The 16,626-nt window shown below is 43.5% G+C and overlaps 2 protein-coding genes across 3 annotated transcripts in view; both read right to left on the reverse strand.

The window, feature by feature from the left end:
* rapgef1a (Rap guanine nucleotide exchange factor (GEF) 1a) overlaps nucleotides 1–10,240 on the reverse strand; it is a 13,878-nt gene extending 3,638 nt beyond the window's left edge. Inside the window, exons 1-13 of one of the 2 annotated variants that reach the window (XM_020595298.1) lie at nucleotides 10,202–10,240; nucleotides 9,961–10,117; nucleotides 9,482–9,702; nucleotides 8,391–8,496; nucleotides 7,976–8,048; nucleotides 5,412–5,534; nucleotides 5,182–5,325; nucleotides 4,681–4,901; nucleotides 2,972–3,021; nucleotides 2,785–2,890; nucleotides 2,626–2,704; nucleotides 1,723–1,807; nucleotides 561–653 (exon numbers count right to left, since the gene is read on the reverse strand). In XM_020595298.1, the coding sequence (XP_020450954.1) occupies nucleotides 561–653; nucleotides 1,723–1,807; nucleotides 2,626–2,704; nucleotides 2,785–2,890; nucleotides 2,972–3,021; nucleotides 4,681–4,901; nucleotides 5,182–5,325; nucleotides 5,412–5,534; nucleotides 7,976–8,048; nucleotides 8,391–8,496; nucleotides 9,482–9,702; nucleotides 9,961–10,044 (1,385 nt within the window). In that variant the 5' untranslated portion in view covers nucleotides 10,045–10,117; nucleotides 10,202–10,240. Of the gene's footprint in view, nucleotides 1–560; nucleotides 654–1,722; nucleotides 1,808–2,625; nucleotides 2,705–2,784; nucleotides 2,891–2,971; nucleotides 3,022–4,680; nucleotides 4,902–5,181; nucleotides 5,326–5,411; nucleotides 5,535–7,975; nucleotides 8,049–8,381; nucleotides 8,497–9,481; nucleotides 9,703–9,960; nucleotides 10,118–10,201 lie in introns of both variants that reach the window. The other variant, XM_020595297.1, reaches the window with a different exon arrangement.
* A 2,008-nt stretch (nucleotides 10,241–12,248) lies between these two features.
* LOC109957378 (dynamin-1-like) overlaps nucleotides 12,249–16,626 on the reverse strand; it is a 19,888-nt gene continuing 15,510 nt past the window's right edge. Inside the window, 3 exon segments of the mRNA XM_020595228.1 lie at nucleotides 12,249–13,909; nucleotides 15,684–15,858; nucleotides 15,928–16,078. Coding sequence (XP_020450884.1) covers nucleotides 13,849–13,909; nucleotides 15,684–15,858; nucleotides 15,928–16,078 — 387 coding nt within the window. The 3' untranslated portion in view covers nucleotides 12,249–13,848.

Here is a 16,626-nt window from a genome sequence, read left to right on the forward strand (position 1 = left end):
ATGTGCAGAGGAGGGATAGTGGTTATATTGGTAGAAGGATGTTGGAGATGGAGCTGCCAGGCAAGAGGTCAAGAGGAAGGCCAAAGAGGAGATATATGGATGTGCTAAAAGAGGACATGAAGTCAACTGGGGTGAGAGTAGAGGATGCTGAGGATAGAGTTAGGTGGAAACAGATGATTTGCTGTGGCGATCAAAAGTAGAAGAAGAAGATTACATGGCCAGTGAACACACATGACACTGTGAGCTGCTCAAACAGCCTCTATTCTTCAGGAGTTGGTCTTTGCAACGGATGTTGGCTCCCATTCAGACACATCGGCAGAGCATCAGCAAGGTCCAACACTGCTATTGGTGACAAAGGTCTGGTTCGGGGTTTAATGGGGCTAAGGTTGGGGCTCTGTGCAGGCCAGTTCACATCTCTGTTTTGGTGCAAACCTTTCTTTGTGGGTTTGGACTCAGTCTTGTTGCCAGCTTTAACTTGGAACTGACTTGAGCCATCAGTGTATACCGTAGCATTAAGCCTCTGATTGGTTCAGGCAAGTGTCTGTGTGTGCGTGTCTCACCACAGTTCGTCCACCACTCTGACCAGCAGCTGGAATGTGTGCTTGGCAGCTTTCAGGTCTGCAGGCTCACATCTATCACACAGGTGTCTGTATGTGTTGATGGTTAAAGATTCAAAATAACTCAAGTCTGGACAGACTGACTGAACACTCACTTGGCACGTTTTCTTTACGTGGGCTCTTTTACCTGTGAGGTAATGTTCAAAATAGCTGCACAAGCTGAACTCTTTACCTGTCTTTAGTCAGAAGAACAGGAAAAACAAAATAGAACAGAAACATGAAGACTAGGTCGTCTGCAAATGAAGACATTTTCTAACTTGTTTTCTACCTGTTTGCACTCTCTTAGCATCCTTCATTGTTTGCCTTGTTCTCAAATCCTGCAGATCTGAAGCCCACACTTTCATTTGATAGAAAACCAGAAAAATAGAGCCTAAATCTGAAGAACACAGGTTGTATCCTCTTTTTTCTTTTGGACCTGGATAAACAGCCCATGACAAGTTCATTTCCAGCTATTTAAATTTTAATCTTGGGTACCTCTAGATTAGCTTGGCACACCTCATAACTCTAAATAGTCTGTGATTATTTCAGAATGATAAAACCAAAAAAGCCTCTTCCTAAAAATGAGGACAGTTCGTGAACATGCACGACTCCTGCTGCCAGTGTTGTGTGCAACAGCCTGGATTTTATACCCATTCAATGAAATCCTTAAACTATCACGTAATACTTTATCTTGGTAGAAAAAAGTCTTGTGAGCGAGAGACATGTATAAATCGAGTTACTTCTGCATAAAAATACTAGAACATTCCTATACCTCATTTTTTGAGCTTTAGGTCACGTCTAAGATAAGAATTCACTGTTGTAACGTTGTAGATGTTTCCTGTTAATTAGCAGTACACCTGTACAGTATGTGCTGTACATCACTGCATGAGATCAAAATGTTTTTCAGTATCTTGTTACTGGATGAGGAATTGAGAAATACAGCCATTTGTCTTCCTAGCAACACTTGAGTGCTTTCATTGTTAATCTGTATTAATTCTTGTTTTTAGAAGTACATGTGTACACATTCTGTTATTAATGACCGGGGCCTCACAGCAACCACAATGTGACTGAAGGGTTTGGGTTCCATAGCCACAGACAAACTAGACATGACTGACTCAGAGGATATCTGTGCTGTAGTTTGCTGATGACATCATTCGGGCTGATGAAGCTCCTATAGGTGGAGAGGAAGGCTTCACAATACGAGACCTGGTCTATACACACACACACACACACACACACACACACACACACACACACACACATTTACATTTACTGCTGAAAGATTACACTGCTTTACTTGACCTGTACATGTTATGTTTCAAGCACAACTTATTGTCTTGCTGAAAAAACTTTGAAAAAATCAACTGGACTAGGTTTCTAAGTCGAAGACGTTTCACCTCTCATCCAAGAGGATTCATCATTTCTGATGGGGTGTAGGTATGTTCTAGTATTTCAATGCAGAGGTAACTCGATTTATACATGTCTCGCAAACTCTTGGATCAGACGTGAAACGTCTTCAACCTAGAAACCTAGTCCAGTTGATTTTTTTTCAGCTTACTATGACCTGGATGACTGAGAATCTGCACAGACAACTTATTGCCTTGAGCACATACGTAGGTCAGCTTCCTCTACAGAAGACGTATCATCACGAGCACACAAGTTTGTACCTTTACACCATAAACCAGTATGTTGGACACACAAATAGCATCTTATACTCAGAATTGTGTCTCCTGCATGCAGCAGTTTGTATATTTTGTGCACATTAGTATCTTGCACACATGTTAATATAGTGTGCTTACTATTTATGTTTTTGTGCCCACAAGTTTGTGTATTGTGCATGTAAGTTTACATCCTGTTCACAGAAACTTGTGTCTCTGATGTGCAGTATGCTGTGAAGCAGATCTCTCCAATATAACTCATTAACTAGCTACTGTACTTGAATCTTGTTTCTGGTGGGGATCTTAACCAGCATGAGTGCTTGTTGCTTTCTTGTATTATGAGGAAATTTACATAAAGCAACAGCACTCACCAGTGCTGTTGTCAGTCTCGGTGGCGTAGACCAGCAGGATCTCAGGAGAGGCAGCTTTTATGTCTGGACCCTCCTCCTCCTGAGCCGGTCACAGGTCAGAGGTCAGGAACAAGGTAAATTACTGACATTTAACAGAGAGGTCAGAGGTCATAGCTGTACCTCAGACTTCATGGTGATTCTGTTGAGGATCTCCTGTTGGTTGGTCAGTAGCACCTCCTCCTTGCTCCTCCCACCATGCTCCTCCTTCTGCTCAAGACTGTGGGAACTGCAGACCAGAGCACCATCACTAAGTCTTTGTTTGTGTGTGTAGGCATGTTTGTCATTGTTGATATTGTGCTTTTGTCACCTGTCTCTGCTCCGATTCTCCTTGAATTGTTTGTCGTCTTCGGCTGAATCCTGATGACAAAAACAATCCAATCAGATCAAAGATCAATACCAGTCCAATCACCCATAAATGGCTTCAAGCTGTTCCACCTACAGTAGAAAACTAGCTTGAAATCATCAAAAAGATACCTGAGATGGAAACCTTCCCACTGAGGCTGAAGAGTGATTTATACACAGACCGAGGGACAAACAAACAGTGCCTGATTCACTGGCTCAACATGCTCACTGCTGAAAACTTGCACATCTCTTCCCTAATCTGGATACTACAACAACCTCCTGTACACAGCACATAAGAAATAAACTCTGAAGTTCCGCCAGAAAGCTCAACAAAGCTAATTTCCAGGTGAAAGTACAATCACATAACTGTGACCAGGTACCAGAACTCTAACGGGTCTGTGCTGATTCGCTGGTCAAACAAACATTCAAACAATGCTAGGATCTGAAACAGACACCAGCACCAATGTAAACAGAGGCTGCTCTCTATAGACACTAGAGAAGAAACAAAGGAGGGCTGGTAGGGGTTTAGGGAAGCACCTGGACTACTAAAGTCCTGCTGTTTACTTCACAGCTAACAGCCTCCATACTAACACGCAGGGCTGCCAGCACCTAGCGCTGACTGTTGAGGCAGCTGGTTTCACCTGATGTAACCTTACTGGAATAGAAGAAACAAACCACGGTTAAACTTGACCAAATTTAATTTCAGGAAACATCCCAGAAGTTTGACACCGGTGATTAAAAACCAAGTGGTGGAGGGGAAACCACAGAAGAAGATGACCCAGTGTTGCGGTTGAAGAAGCTGTAACACTGGTACAAAAAGTCTGCTTCTGAAGTTCCTAATGTAACAGTAGTTCATATATGACCTCAATCAGGGGGCTTCTGACATGTGTCTAACCTGTCGCCATATTGCCAGGGGCAATGATTTATTATATCATATCGTATCATATCATATCATATTATATTATATTATATTTATCATTCGGACATGTCACTTTATCAGTAGTTGCATTAAGTAGCCTTAAACCGTCTTCTTTAAACTGTTTCATGGTGCTAACATGACATATCATAGCCTCTGTCTGTACTGAAACGTTAGCTATGAAAGCACAGAAATACTCAACACGTGTAGAGGTTTCAGAAAAGTCAGACAGACATGGATACCGAGGAGAAAGGATGCTGAGAAATGTGTAGCCTGCCAAAATATATATTTATCCTTTTAACTTGTGTTTGTTGTAATTATGTATTAGGGCAGCAAGTTTACAATGTAGAGGGGCGGTGGGATTGTTACTTTTTAATAATTATGAAGTGTATATTCATTATTATAGAAATATTTTGCTGCAATCTGCAAAAGATGAAGTGTTTTGATATGAAAATCTGCATTTTTACATCTCAAACAGCTGGAAAATCAGCTTTAAACTTAGCGAGTTATGATGATTTTAGTGTGGACAGACCCCCTGTCCTCATACACGCATTAGGAGGCACAGCCTTGCCCCTGGCATCATGGTGGCCACAGTGACATGGCGCCGCAATAGACAGAAGTGGCTCATAGACCATCTGGTGTATGTATCTGTGTGACCTGAATAAATGAAGGCCTGTCTCTAAAGTAAACCAGTTTCTCTATGATTCAGTCACACTGTGAAGATTAATGAAATGATGTGATGTCTCTGAGAACCTCACCTGCTGTTTCTTCTTTGGTGGAAGCGCCGGAGCAAGAAGCAACCCAGGTGAGGTTGAGGCAGGCTCTGTGTCAGGCAGGGTTTGTGTGTTTGTGAGCTGGTAGGTTGTCTCCACGTCTCGCTGTCTGCTGCTGTAACACTGACTGTAGGTTGGAGGTCTCTGGTAGAACATGGCCGCAGACTGAGCGCTGTAGGATGAACAGAACTGGAGGTACTGATGGACTGAACAGAAACAGAAAACAGGACCAGGGACAGACAGACAGGTTTGGTTGGATTACATCCTGAACCTCATCAAAAATCATGTTTGACATTAAGCAGAATCACCAGCTGCATCCTTTAGCAAGGAAACATCTGGCAGAAAGTCCCACAAACGTTTCACTTCAGAAGAATCTGATTAAGAAAATACCTTGACTGATATCATGCCTGTAGTCAGCTTCAAAAAGAGTTTACACACAAACTTATCAACTACTTCTCAGCTGATCAGTCGGCTGTTTCTACTCACTGTGTCGTTTCTTCTCAGGGAGGGGAGGGGGAGTCTTGCTAGGGGAGAGCGGGGAAGACAAAGGCTCATCAAACTGGGCGGGGCTCTGTTCCATGTGGGCGGGGTCTAACTCAAAAAAGGGCACAACCTGACAGCTGGTCCTTTCTGAGGTTCAGAGAGGAGAGAGAAGACTCAGAGAAAGACAGACAGGTACATGCAGAGAAAGACAGGTAGCTCAGGTGTTTCCTCACCTGCAGTGCTGCGACATCTCTTCTCTGGCAGGGCAGGGGGGAGGATGGAGGCGGGAGGAAGAGGAGGGACAGTCTCAGAGGAGGAGAGGTCAGTATGGAGAAAGTTATAGTCTGGATCATCCTCTGAATTAAAACATTACAGAGAGTCAAATGTCACCTTCAAAGTCAGGTATAATGTTGTGGCTCAGGTGACTGGTGTTGTAGTTCAGGCAAGGTATTGATAAAATTGATTCTGTAGGTGACAGGTTCTCTAAATCTTGTGTGGACGTGAGATGTCTGAGTCTTGCTGCTTGGTGGTTAGGTGCTAGGTGTTAGGGTTGACGTGACCGGTGAAGCTCAGGTCTGAGTCAGTTATGACTTGAGTTTTTGTCCTTATAGCTCTAGAATCAAGCTGATCAATAACTGTCCTTTCATTGCTTCCAAAAACTGTAACTTCAGTTTTGTCTTTAACTGAAGGGAATTTGACAGCATCCAGGTATTTACATGCTTTAAGCACTAACAGATTGAATTTAGGGGACCTTAGTCACTTGGTTACAGAGCTAAGTAAATCTGAGTGTCATCTGCATAAGTATGCTAGGAAACAGTATTTTCACGTATGACCTGACCCAGAGGGAGCATGTACAGACTGAATAACAATAGTCCAATAATCGAACCCTGGGGGACTCCACATGCCAGGGTGATCCACTCACCAATGGAAACAACATAACCTCCGCCTTCAAGACCCACCCAGTTTTACAGCCTGTCAAGAAGGATTTTATGGTCCATAGTATCAAAAGCTGCACAAGATCAAGCAGCACCAGAACTGATGTATTGACGCAATTGTCATTTAACACCTTTATCAGTCCTGTGGTGTCATTTAAAGCCAGACTGAAATCTGTCCAAAAGGCTGTTTATATTTAAAAAGTTGTTCAGCTGAATAAAAACTGCAATCTTCCAATGAAAGGAAGTGTCGTGGCTAGAATGTGATACAGACTAAATCAATTCAGACAAATCATCCCAATTTAAGTAATCATTTAATATTACAATTATTCTGAACAGAGTAGTAGTTAAATAGGTAATCTGGTAGTTAGGAAACAGAGAACAGAATCACTCCTCCTGCAATGAAATAAGTATTAAATAAGGAGATTGTCAGGACGCCAGTCAGTCACTGTTGGTCACAAGGTACTGTCAGGGGTCCAGTCAGTCCTGAGTTTGTTCCCCCTACCCCCCGGCCAGGTCTACGATACACTTTCACGGTAGCATTCTCATCCTCTCTTCTTCCTCTCTAACCCAGCTATCCTACCCTACCCTTTTATCTGCTCGCAGTTACACAGCCGTCCATGGCCTGAGCCAGACACGCAGTATCGTGCCAGCTCCACACCCCTTCTTCCGAGCATTGTCTAAGATGTCCAGTACATGAACTTCTAGATCGCATTGACCTAGCACATATTTCCTTTTTCTAAACCTGAACAGAGCACACAAACAGTTTACATAAGGCTGAAGCTATGTCCATTCCCCATCTAAGGAGGAAGTCGCTCGGGATGTTTACCCATAAGTTAAACAAGGGGGACACAGCCCAAGATATTCTTGCTTGAGCAAGAGAAGAGAAACAGATCAAGCTTACATAAACATTTAGCTCACCCTTACATAACTATTACAAATATCATCTATATATGAGCTACATACTGTTCTATTACACATTACCTCTGGACTGGTACCTTATTAATTTTTAACCACTACAGAAGATTAGCGATTGGCCTGTAATTACGTAACAGAAGGATCCAGGTTGGTTTTGTTTAGAAGGGGCTTAACAACTGCAGTTTTCAGTATTTTGGGAAAACCCCTGACAGGAGTGAGCTGTTAACAATTTTGAGCACATACGTTTCCAAGCAGCTGAAGATATTTTTGAAGAACCTGGATGGCAGGTTGACCAAACAGTAGGTGGATGAATTTAGGGTCTTATCTACACCCTCCAGTGTTTTGGCAGTGATGGCACTGAATGTTGACATTCTAACCAGAAAGTTCATGTGCGACTGCAGCAGCGGTTTGGTTGCATTGTTTGACATGGAGGAATTTATGGCCAGTCTGACGGCTCTCATTTTTTAACTAAAAAAGATGCAAACTCGTTACATTTACTTTGAGATAGGAAATCAGGGGCTGACTGTTGGGTGTTAGGGTTAGCCTCTCAACGTTGGCAAACAAAACACCAGAATTATTGATATTCCTGTTGATGATGTTAGAGAAGAAGGCTTGTCTAGCCTTATTTACTCCAGAGTTGTAAATGCAAAGCCTCTCCCTAAAAATGTCATAGTGAATCTGAAGATTCTGTTTCCTTACTTGTAACAGCTAGAGTGTACCTCCATGGTGCGTTTTGCTTGCCAGAGATGTATTTAACCCTTTCAGGTGCAACAGTGTCATTTAGACAATTTCAAACTGACAGTGTGAGTTTGTCCAGCAGGAGGCAGCGGTTCAACACCTTACAGCTGACAGGAAGACACAGCAGACACTAGTTCCTGTTTCTGACACTACTTCCTGTTCTGATATCACTCACACCCCATGCTTCTGACTGGAAATGTGTGTGTTACCGCAATGTGTGTCAGCAGCAGAGTCTGCAGAAGAAGAAGAAGAAGAGGAACATCGCTTCAACAAGTCGTCCTCCTGTAACACACACACAGACGCACATTATGAACACATCAAAGTGTATGATACTGCTAATGAATGAATGAATGAATGAACATATGGCTTTTACAGTCATGGTCAAACTGTGTCCACAATTGGATTAATCTTAACTTATGTTAGTGCAGACAGACAGTGTGAACACATGAAACCAGTCTGAATCTGGTTCAAATCTCCTCTGAGTTTTTTCGTACACCAAGTGTTTCACAGTAAAAGACAAAACAAACATGGTATAAATGTAATGAATGAAAAACTAAATAAGATTAACGGCAGAGTTCAGAAACACCAGTGTTACCATGACAACATGGTGTGTACCTGTTGCACCTGTCTGTCAGCTTCAGGTTCTCGTCTCATTGGTGCTACTATGGCAACTCTGCATGAGGCGGGGCCTGATGATGAGTGGCGTTTTTTAGGAGGCAGAACTGGACGACTGAGAGACAGATAGAGACAGACAGAAGACTGTCACTCAGAAGCTTTTATTCTAGCTCATACAACACCTGAGTGGGAATGACGGAGATTTAAGAACCAACTCTGAACCGGTGTAAAATATTCTGTTGTGTGGACAATGAATAAACAGATTTAATCAGACGTGCACATCTATTATTTTCTATTTGATGCTGAATCTGAAAACAAATCCAATCTGAATCCTTGATCCTCAGAGCAGAGGTAAGAGCTCTAGGATGAGCTTCAAAATGGGACAACTTCTGGATCAGATGAGGTGCAAGGATTGTGGATCAAGGGGCAGTGCTGATTCTCTCACTTATCTTTTCCTAGTGTCTTAGTTCTGTCCACATAAAATGTGAGGAGAGAGGACTCAAGGAAACGTGTTACTAAAAACATGAGATTTCCTTTCCTTCAACCTTTCATCTGAAGCTTCCAACTGATTTCTGATAAAGGGGCGTGTTGGTTCATAACAGACCTCTGCAAAGGATGCTCTCATATGTCCTCGCTCATGGCTCCTCCAGCACTGTCCTTGGCCAGAACTGATCTGAGAGACTGTGAATGTTCTTAGTCCTTACTCAAAGTCATTCCTGTTGACTGAGGACTGAGGATGTTAGAATGATGAATGAAGTGAATGAAGAGACTTGGGATGTACCAAAGGATCCCTGCAGATATATGAGCTCAGAAGTCATTGAGCACAGCAGGAGCTGATGTCACATAACCTGCTGGGATCTTAAAATTTTATTTCTCTAAAATCCAAAATGTTTCATTTGTAAAACATCTGTTCATGTCTTTTTGCCTCTCTCACTTCTACTTTTTTGTGCTGTTGTTCAGTGCACAAGGACAGGAAGTGCGGGGGGGGGGGGGGGGGGGGGTGTCTTCCCTTTTCACTCACAGATCTATTTCTGCTCTTCACCTTCATCAAATTTATACTTTCAAACACTGATCTCGGTACGACACAGATCAGGACTCACCTGAGTCCCTGTGGGGGGGTCATCTGGGGCTCTGGCTGGGGCAGAGGAGGTTTGGGAGGAGCTGAAACCACCTCCTCCTCTGCAGGACTCCTGCAGGTCACTTTCCTGTCTGATGTCTCCTGGTCATCAAACCCTCCTGTCTGTCCCACAGCAGGCTGTGACTGGACAGGCGACAAGGGGGCGGAGCCTTCCAGTCTCTCTGCAGCCAATCGAACCAGTTCCTAATGGTCACATGGCAAAGAGGCGTTTACAACATAATGGAACAAAATACAAGCCATCCAAATAAGACACAATGGAGAGGACAAAGTAATAGGACAGAACAGGACAGGACAAGACATGATGGAGCAGGACAAACAAGACTAAGACTGGAAATATGGACTGTTTGGCTGTTTGCCTGTCCAGTCTGGTGCTTCCAGCTCATCTCCAGCAGACTCCATATTCATTCAGGGTTTAAACACCAGGCCATCATTTGTCCTCACCTTGACCCCGTCCAGCACGGCCCTGATCACCGTAGTAACACTTGCTGTGGACTCTTTGTTGTTGCGGGCAACGCCCTGCAGCATCACCTGATCAGCCCAGCGAATCAGCTGAGCCAGAGAGCGGTAGAGACGAGCGAGACAGGCAGCAACAGTCTTACTGCAGAGAGGGCAGACAGGACAAGGTCAGGAGACAGGTCACTCACTGATGTCTGGGCTCAGAGGATCAGCAGATGACACCTACCTGTTGTGCAGGTGTGGCTACAGTTGGACCCGAATCTGGGCAGGACTCCACTGGATGCCCCACCCAGCAGACCGCCCACCACAGGCTGATCCAGGACAGGTTTGTCCACTCCAGGTCTGTCCACTCCTAGTCTGTCCACCAGAGCTTTAAAGTACTGCAGTGAAGTGATGACGACCCGCTGCTGGTCCACCAATGCCCCTCCCACCTGCACGTACACACGCACACACACACAGTTTTAATGGACAGTATTCAATTCAATTTAATTCAATTTTATCTCCCCTGAGCAGCACTTGGCGACAGTGGGGAGGAAAAACTCCCTTTAACGGAAGAAACCTCCGACAGACCCCAGCTCTTGGTGGGCGGCCTTCTGCCTTGACCAGTTGGGGGGAGTGGATAGAGGAGAGAGAAAAGAAGAAAAGCAACAAGACACAACAACCAATCAAACACTGGGCGGCCCACAGACAGTGGATGATGTCACAGTGATTTCTCCATCTTGACAAAACAGACCAGATATGACTACATTTATATAGTTTCATAGGTGTTCTGGTTCATATTTTACCTGAACCATAAAACAGTTCACTGAATATTCTGAGACTAGGATATATTCATATTAAAAGGCACAGCCTGTCTGTTTCCAACAAGCAGCTCTATTGTTCTGTGCAGTGAGGAGCTGGTGGAGCAGCCAGAGCAGAGACCAGTGACTCTGTGCACAGTGACGTTCTCAGCCTGAGGAGCTGTTTGGTGGAAACAGACGCCTCCAGTGTTTCCTGAGGAGGAAACCTGCCCCCCCCCCCCCCCCCCACGGGGGGGGGTTTAATAGTTGGTGGACAACAGTGGAGGTCTACAGCACAGAACGATGAGCTGAACCAGGGTCTGGACTCACACACATCACAGTAAGGACACCACATTCACTGGTGCTGCTGGTCTCTGGACAGGATTGCTGGGGAATAACACAGACATAGAGAATCGGCGACTGCATCCTTTAAAGACAAACCAACAGTGCGACAATGATTGAGCCTGATGAATGTATAATCTCGTGAAGACAGACGGGAAGAAACAAGCTGAAGCCGTCAGGAGGAGGACATCTGACACTCTCAGAAGAAAGAACGTGATATGGTATATTGATTAGTGTGTGTGTGTGGATACCTGCACTGTGTGCTCCTGCAAGTTCAGATCAGGTGGTTTGGATCTCTGTGATGGGGTGTGTTTGATTCGCTCAGAGTGTCTGATCCACTGTGGCTGGAGCTTATCCTTCAGCCTCATGGTGAGAGATGCAAACTGAAATCCTGAAGCGCATAATCATCATCATTAAAAGGAACTCAGTTTAACAATAAACTCTGGAAGAACCTGGCAGGAAGTGAATGTTTTTAGCCTGTGGTGGCTAACAGTTAGCATGTCAGACAGAAAGAGGACGAGAGGCGGCTTACCTGGCTTACTCTCAGCCCGGGAAGACATGTCTGCATATAGACAGATAGCAGAGCAACAGTTTAATCCTCTGCTCTCTCTCTCTCTGTTGGTCTCTCTCTGCTTACTTCTTCTTGTCTCTCTTTCTGTAGATGCTTGTTTTCCACTTTTCACACTCTGTCCTGCAGCTCTCTGTTTCTCTTCCTTCCTGTCTCTCTCTTCTTCCTCTTTCTGTCTCAGTTAAATGAAATTCAGTGCTCACAGTGAGGAAGATAATGTTGAGTTATAAATATAGCATCAGTCAGTCTGTGATCGTGCAGTGCCACCTGCTGGCTGGAAGCAGTACAACGTAGACTGGAGATGGTGGTTTGCTGACTCTTCGAATCACTGAACAGACTTCAGTTAAATGTTAAATGATGATGACTCTTCGAACCACTGAACAGACTTCAGTTAAATGTTAAACTGGTTTAGTGAAACAACCAGAGTCCAGCTTGAACCCAGTGACCAGAATACTGAAATGTTTAGATGATGATTAGTTTAGTCTAGAATTACAATTAGTTTAATTTGATTTATAATTCATTTAGTTTATACCTAAGTTTAGTTTATATTTAGTTTAGTCAGCTTGTTTCACATGAAGAAAAGTTGACACTCGTCGTCTTCGTCCACACACACTTTAATTATGTCACATATTGGCCCTGATCACATGGCACAAAGGTACACACACTGTAACACACGCACACACACTACAGGGTGGGCCACTTCATATTTCAGTTGAATAGATCTACATGTAAGTTCCTCACATATATATGGTACATAATTATCTTCATATATTCTGTAAACAATGTTTAACATCATGCAGGGTGAACTATCCACGATCACTGATAGGAGCTGCATTCAACACGTTGCTGCAGAGCCATGTGTGCAACACTTCACTGATCAATAAATATCACTCACATCATACAGGTTTTGTTGACCAGCCATGCCGACGTTAATCTGAACACGAGGACACATCACAGCTGCATGCAGGCTCTGCTTACACGAGGCGTGGTGGACGCAGCTCTGAGCTAAATCTAGACTAACTACAGAATCACCACAACGTGAACAGCTTACACAGGTGGAACTCATAGATTAGCAGGTCTGGTTTAGATTCATACAGTCCGTAAACATCACACACAGTCAACACATTCTGAAAACATGAGTCTCCTCTGTAGGTGTGGATCAACCAGCGATTCCCTGCAGTCTGATCCCATTTACAACATTTCAGCTCCTGGATTCACATGAGCAACAAAACACGTTTATAAATTAATCCCCAGTCCATCAAGCATTCAAAAACCAAAGGCATCAGAAGAATCTAACAGACCCCCAGACACAATACATTTCTATTGCTACAAACGGTGATAATTGTAAAATAACGATCATAATTAATGTGAAGTCAGTAGAATATAATAGAACACAACAGAATAGATGACATTATAGTAAGAATATTTGAGGCGAATACAGTAGATTGTAGGACCATTGGTTTCATTAGCTAACAATGCTAAGCACCAATATTTTCTTCACATATTGGCAGCTAACGTCAAATGCAAACAAACAAATAAATAAATACATACATGTTAAAACAATATGTAAACTTTACTCTGTAAAGAAAAAAATCTCTTTACATGACAAAAAGAACTGAAAATAAACTAAGATTATTAAACCCCAGGAGTTGACGCGGCTAGCTGCCTGTGCATTCAGAGAGGACACCATCTCTGGACTCCTCTACAGTACTGTACAGTATACACAGTACTGGTGTGAGCAACAGATCACACAATTCTGTCAGTGCTGACCTGCCTCACCCTCCTGACAGCAGACAGAAAGCAGGACCACATATATGCACACGCAGTATTGCAGTAGTATCATTTGCTATATATTCATAATGTGTGACTATCAATGTCATTTTATTATTACTAGTAAGGTTCACAGTAACACAGCATCATCAGTAGAGACCAGTAGAACAGTTCAGCAGAGACACAAACACACACTGGGGTCAGGTTAACCCTCAATAGAAGACTGGGGGCTCTCTCCATGGGCAGGACTACCTTTACTGGGACGGCTATGATAAAACAACAGGACACAGACATGAAGAGAGAAAAGAGAAAAGAGGAGAACAAAGTGAATTAAAAAAAATAGGCAGGAGGGTTAAGGTCAAAGGTCAGGTCAACCAACAAAAAGTACACTTTGTGTGTATTTTGTGTACTGGGTCATAGGGAGGAGTCAGAGGCTGGTCTGGAGGATCGAGATGGAGATGCAGGAGATCTCCGACTAGAGACAACACAACAAAAACAAACACAAACACACAAACAACAGACAGTTAGTGACAGGTTGATGGAGCCGTCAATCACACAGCTAATTATTATGCTGGGGGAGTGGGTTGGGTCACACGGCGATAACAGCGATCTGAATGGAGGATGAGGCACGCACATGTACAAAGTTTTTGAGAGACAGTGACATCACACAGACAGCTGACGTACCATTGGTGAATCCTCACTGGTCACTGATAGAGATTCTGAAAAATAACCATATATGGTCAATATAAAAGGGGAGCGATAGGGGCGGGGCTACCTGTTCTGACTGACACCTGAGAGATTCCTGTTTAGTTACTGTTAGAATATGATCACACAAACAGAGACTGAAAGGCAGGCAGACAGGTAGGTACAGAGACAGACAGGTAGACAAAAAGAGACAGACAGACAAGGCCCCATGTGGATGTGTCGATGGTGACAGTTTCATCTCCGTGTGTCCAGTACTGAGTTGAATAACACAGAGACTAAAAACTCCATCACCACCATTTGCAGCTGTTTGTTGATGTCTGTAGTTCTTTTTCTCAAGGTCAGAAATTCGACCAATGCAAAACATTTCAACTGATTTTAATCCAAGAGTTCATCATTCAGTAATTTTTGGACTTTAGTTTAAATCATGACACAAACCCTGTGACAGAAAATTAAGTAAATGAGACAAAATGTTTAGTAGTGGATTTTTTTTACAGTGTACCTTGAACTTGTTTAGACCAATGCTGTAGAAAGATTTCTTCCTCTTCAAGTGAAGCTAGGCTAACACTTCTTCCTGAGTCAAGTCTTTGTGCTATGCTAGGCTAACTAAACTGAGGACTGAACCTTTAAAGGCTATTGGATGATAAGTGATGATGAAGTCTGACAAAGAAGAAGAGTGAGTCGGGGGAGGAAGAAAACAGTAAAGAAAGACCAGTCTTTCTATTCCATGTCTGTGCAGGTTGTTTGTGGATCGCTGCTTTTCCTTCTACAGCACCAACAAAGAAGAATCTCTCAAATAATCAAAACAATTTCTTCTTCTTCTGAAATTTAGTCTGTTCTAATAAAGCACTGTATGGTTTTTAGTTTGTCTCTGGGTCCAGTCTGATCAAAACTCTTGGTTCGCCACACTGAACACCTGGAAACATCTGGAACCACATTCATGCATGCAGGTCACATTAAAGTGTGGGAAATTACAGCTCAGTGTTATTTATAACAACAGATCACAAGCTTACATACTGATCTGGGCTAAAAAAACAAAACTGATAAAACTGTCATATTAGAAAAAAATCATGATCAATTTATTATTTGATTGTTTTTTCCTAATTCTGATTTTAGCAATTGATTTCTGCCAAGAGAGTCTCGACATCACACAGCTTTACAGTGCACACATTTGGTGACCTGCTGGATTTAGGTAACGTTGTCTTGTAAATAGTAAAACCAGATTCCATCCACAGGTAACATTTGTGCACTGTGAAGACACATCAGGCATCAGACGAACTGAAATATTGTGGATTAAATAAATTATTTAGGCTAAACGACAGACAGAGTGCTTTCGTTTTTTATGCTTTTGCTATTCATTGTTCTCCTCCAACACACCTGTCTCACACATTCAGGTGTGCAGTGACTTGTCAGGGTTCAGGTTAGAAACAGGTTTATTTGGGGGTGGGGAGGGTCAGGGGGTAGATATTAGTTGTGATGGATTGGAGTGAGGGGTGAGGTAATATGTGTCCTGTCACATATAAAAAGACCAGTGTGTGTGTGGTCACCTGGGGACTCCAGGTGGGGGCGCTCTATTGGGCCTTGAGGGAACAGACGGTGGGGTTCCAGGGTCAGGTGACACAGCAGGACGAGAGGGGGGGCCAGGGGCCGCCCGACCACCAGGACGAGGAGGTCCAGGAGGGACCCGACGCTGGGGGGTCGGACTGGACATGGGAGATCTGGAGAGAGTGAGACGGCCAAACCGACTCAGTGATGATGCCTGTGCCACATGAACATACCAGCTGACCTGTTGTCCTGACGGCATTCCGGTCACCTGCAGCCAGGAGTCATCGACGGGTGGAGGGACAGCCGTGGTGATAGTGGTGGTGCTGATGTCACCGATGATGTTGAGGCCTTCACGCAGAGCATGGTACATCTTCAACATCTCATCACGGTGCTGGGCCTGGGCAAGAGACACACACACACAGGGGGAGAGAGAGAGAGGACAGAGGATGATCAGGACCCAATACAGGACACGTATTGGATCTGGTCTGCTTCTGGTCCAGATTGTCCAAAGGTGCTCAGATTGAAAAAAAGTCTACATTTAATGCTGAAAGGATTTTCTCAGCTTTAAACAAACTTGATTGTCTGCTGGGCCTGATCCTAGACCCACATAATACATATAATAGTGATGAGAAATAAAAATACATTTTAGAAAGCATGGAGGTGCAGGGTTGTGAACCAGAAATCCAGTTTAATAATGTACTGGTATAAAGATGCTAAAGTGCCTGTCATGTAAAGTAAAACTGGATAAAACACGGAGAGCTCACTGTGACAGCGCTGGACCTGATGATTAGATAAAAAATAGCCAGTGGACTGAGAATGTGAAACACTTCATTGTTATTTAACATCATTTTAATATGGACAAATAAAATACCTCAGCATTCTTTTAACAGACTTTACAGCCGTTCACATACAGGGGCCAAATGTGTATAGTATTGTATGTGGGTC

The sequence above is a fragment of the Monopterus albus genome, unplaced genomic scaffold (genome assembly GCF_001952655.1).
Source record: "Monopterus albus unplaced genomic scaffold, M_albus_1.0 scaffold26.1, whole genome shotgun sequence".
Taxonomy (NCBI): Eukaryota; Metazoa; Chordata; class Actinopteri; order Synbranchiformes; family Synbranchidae; genus Monopterus; species Monopterus albus.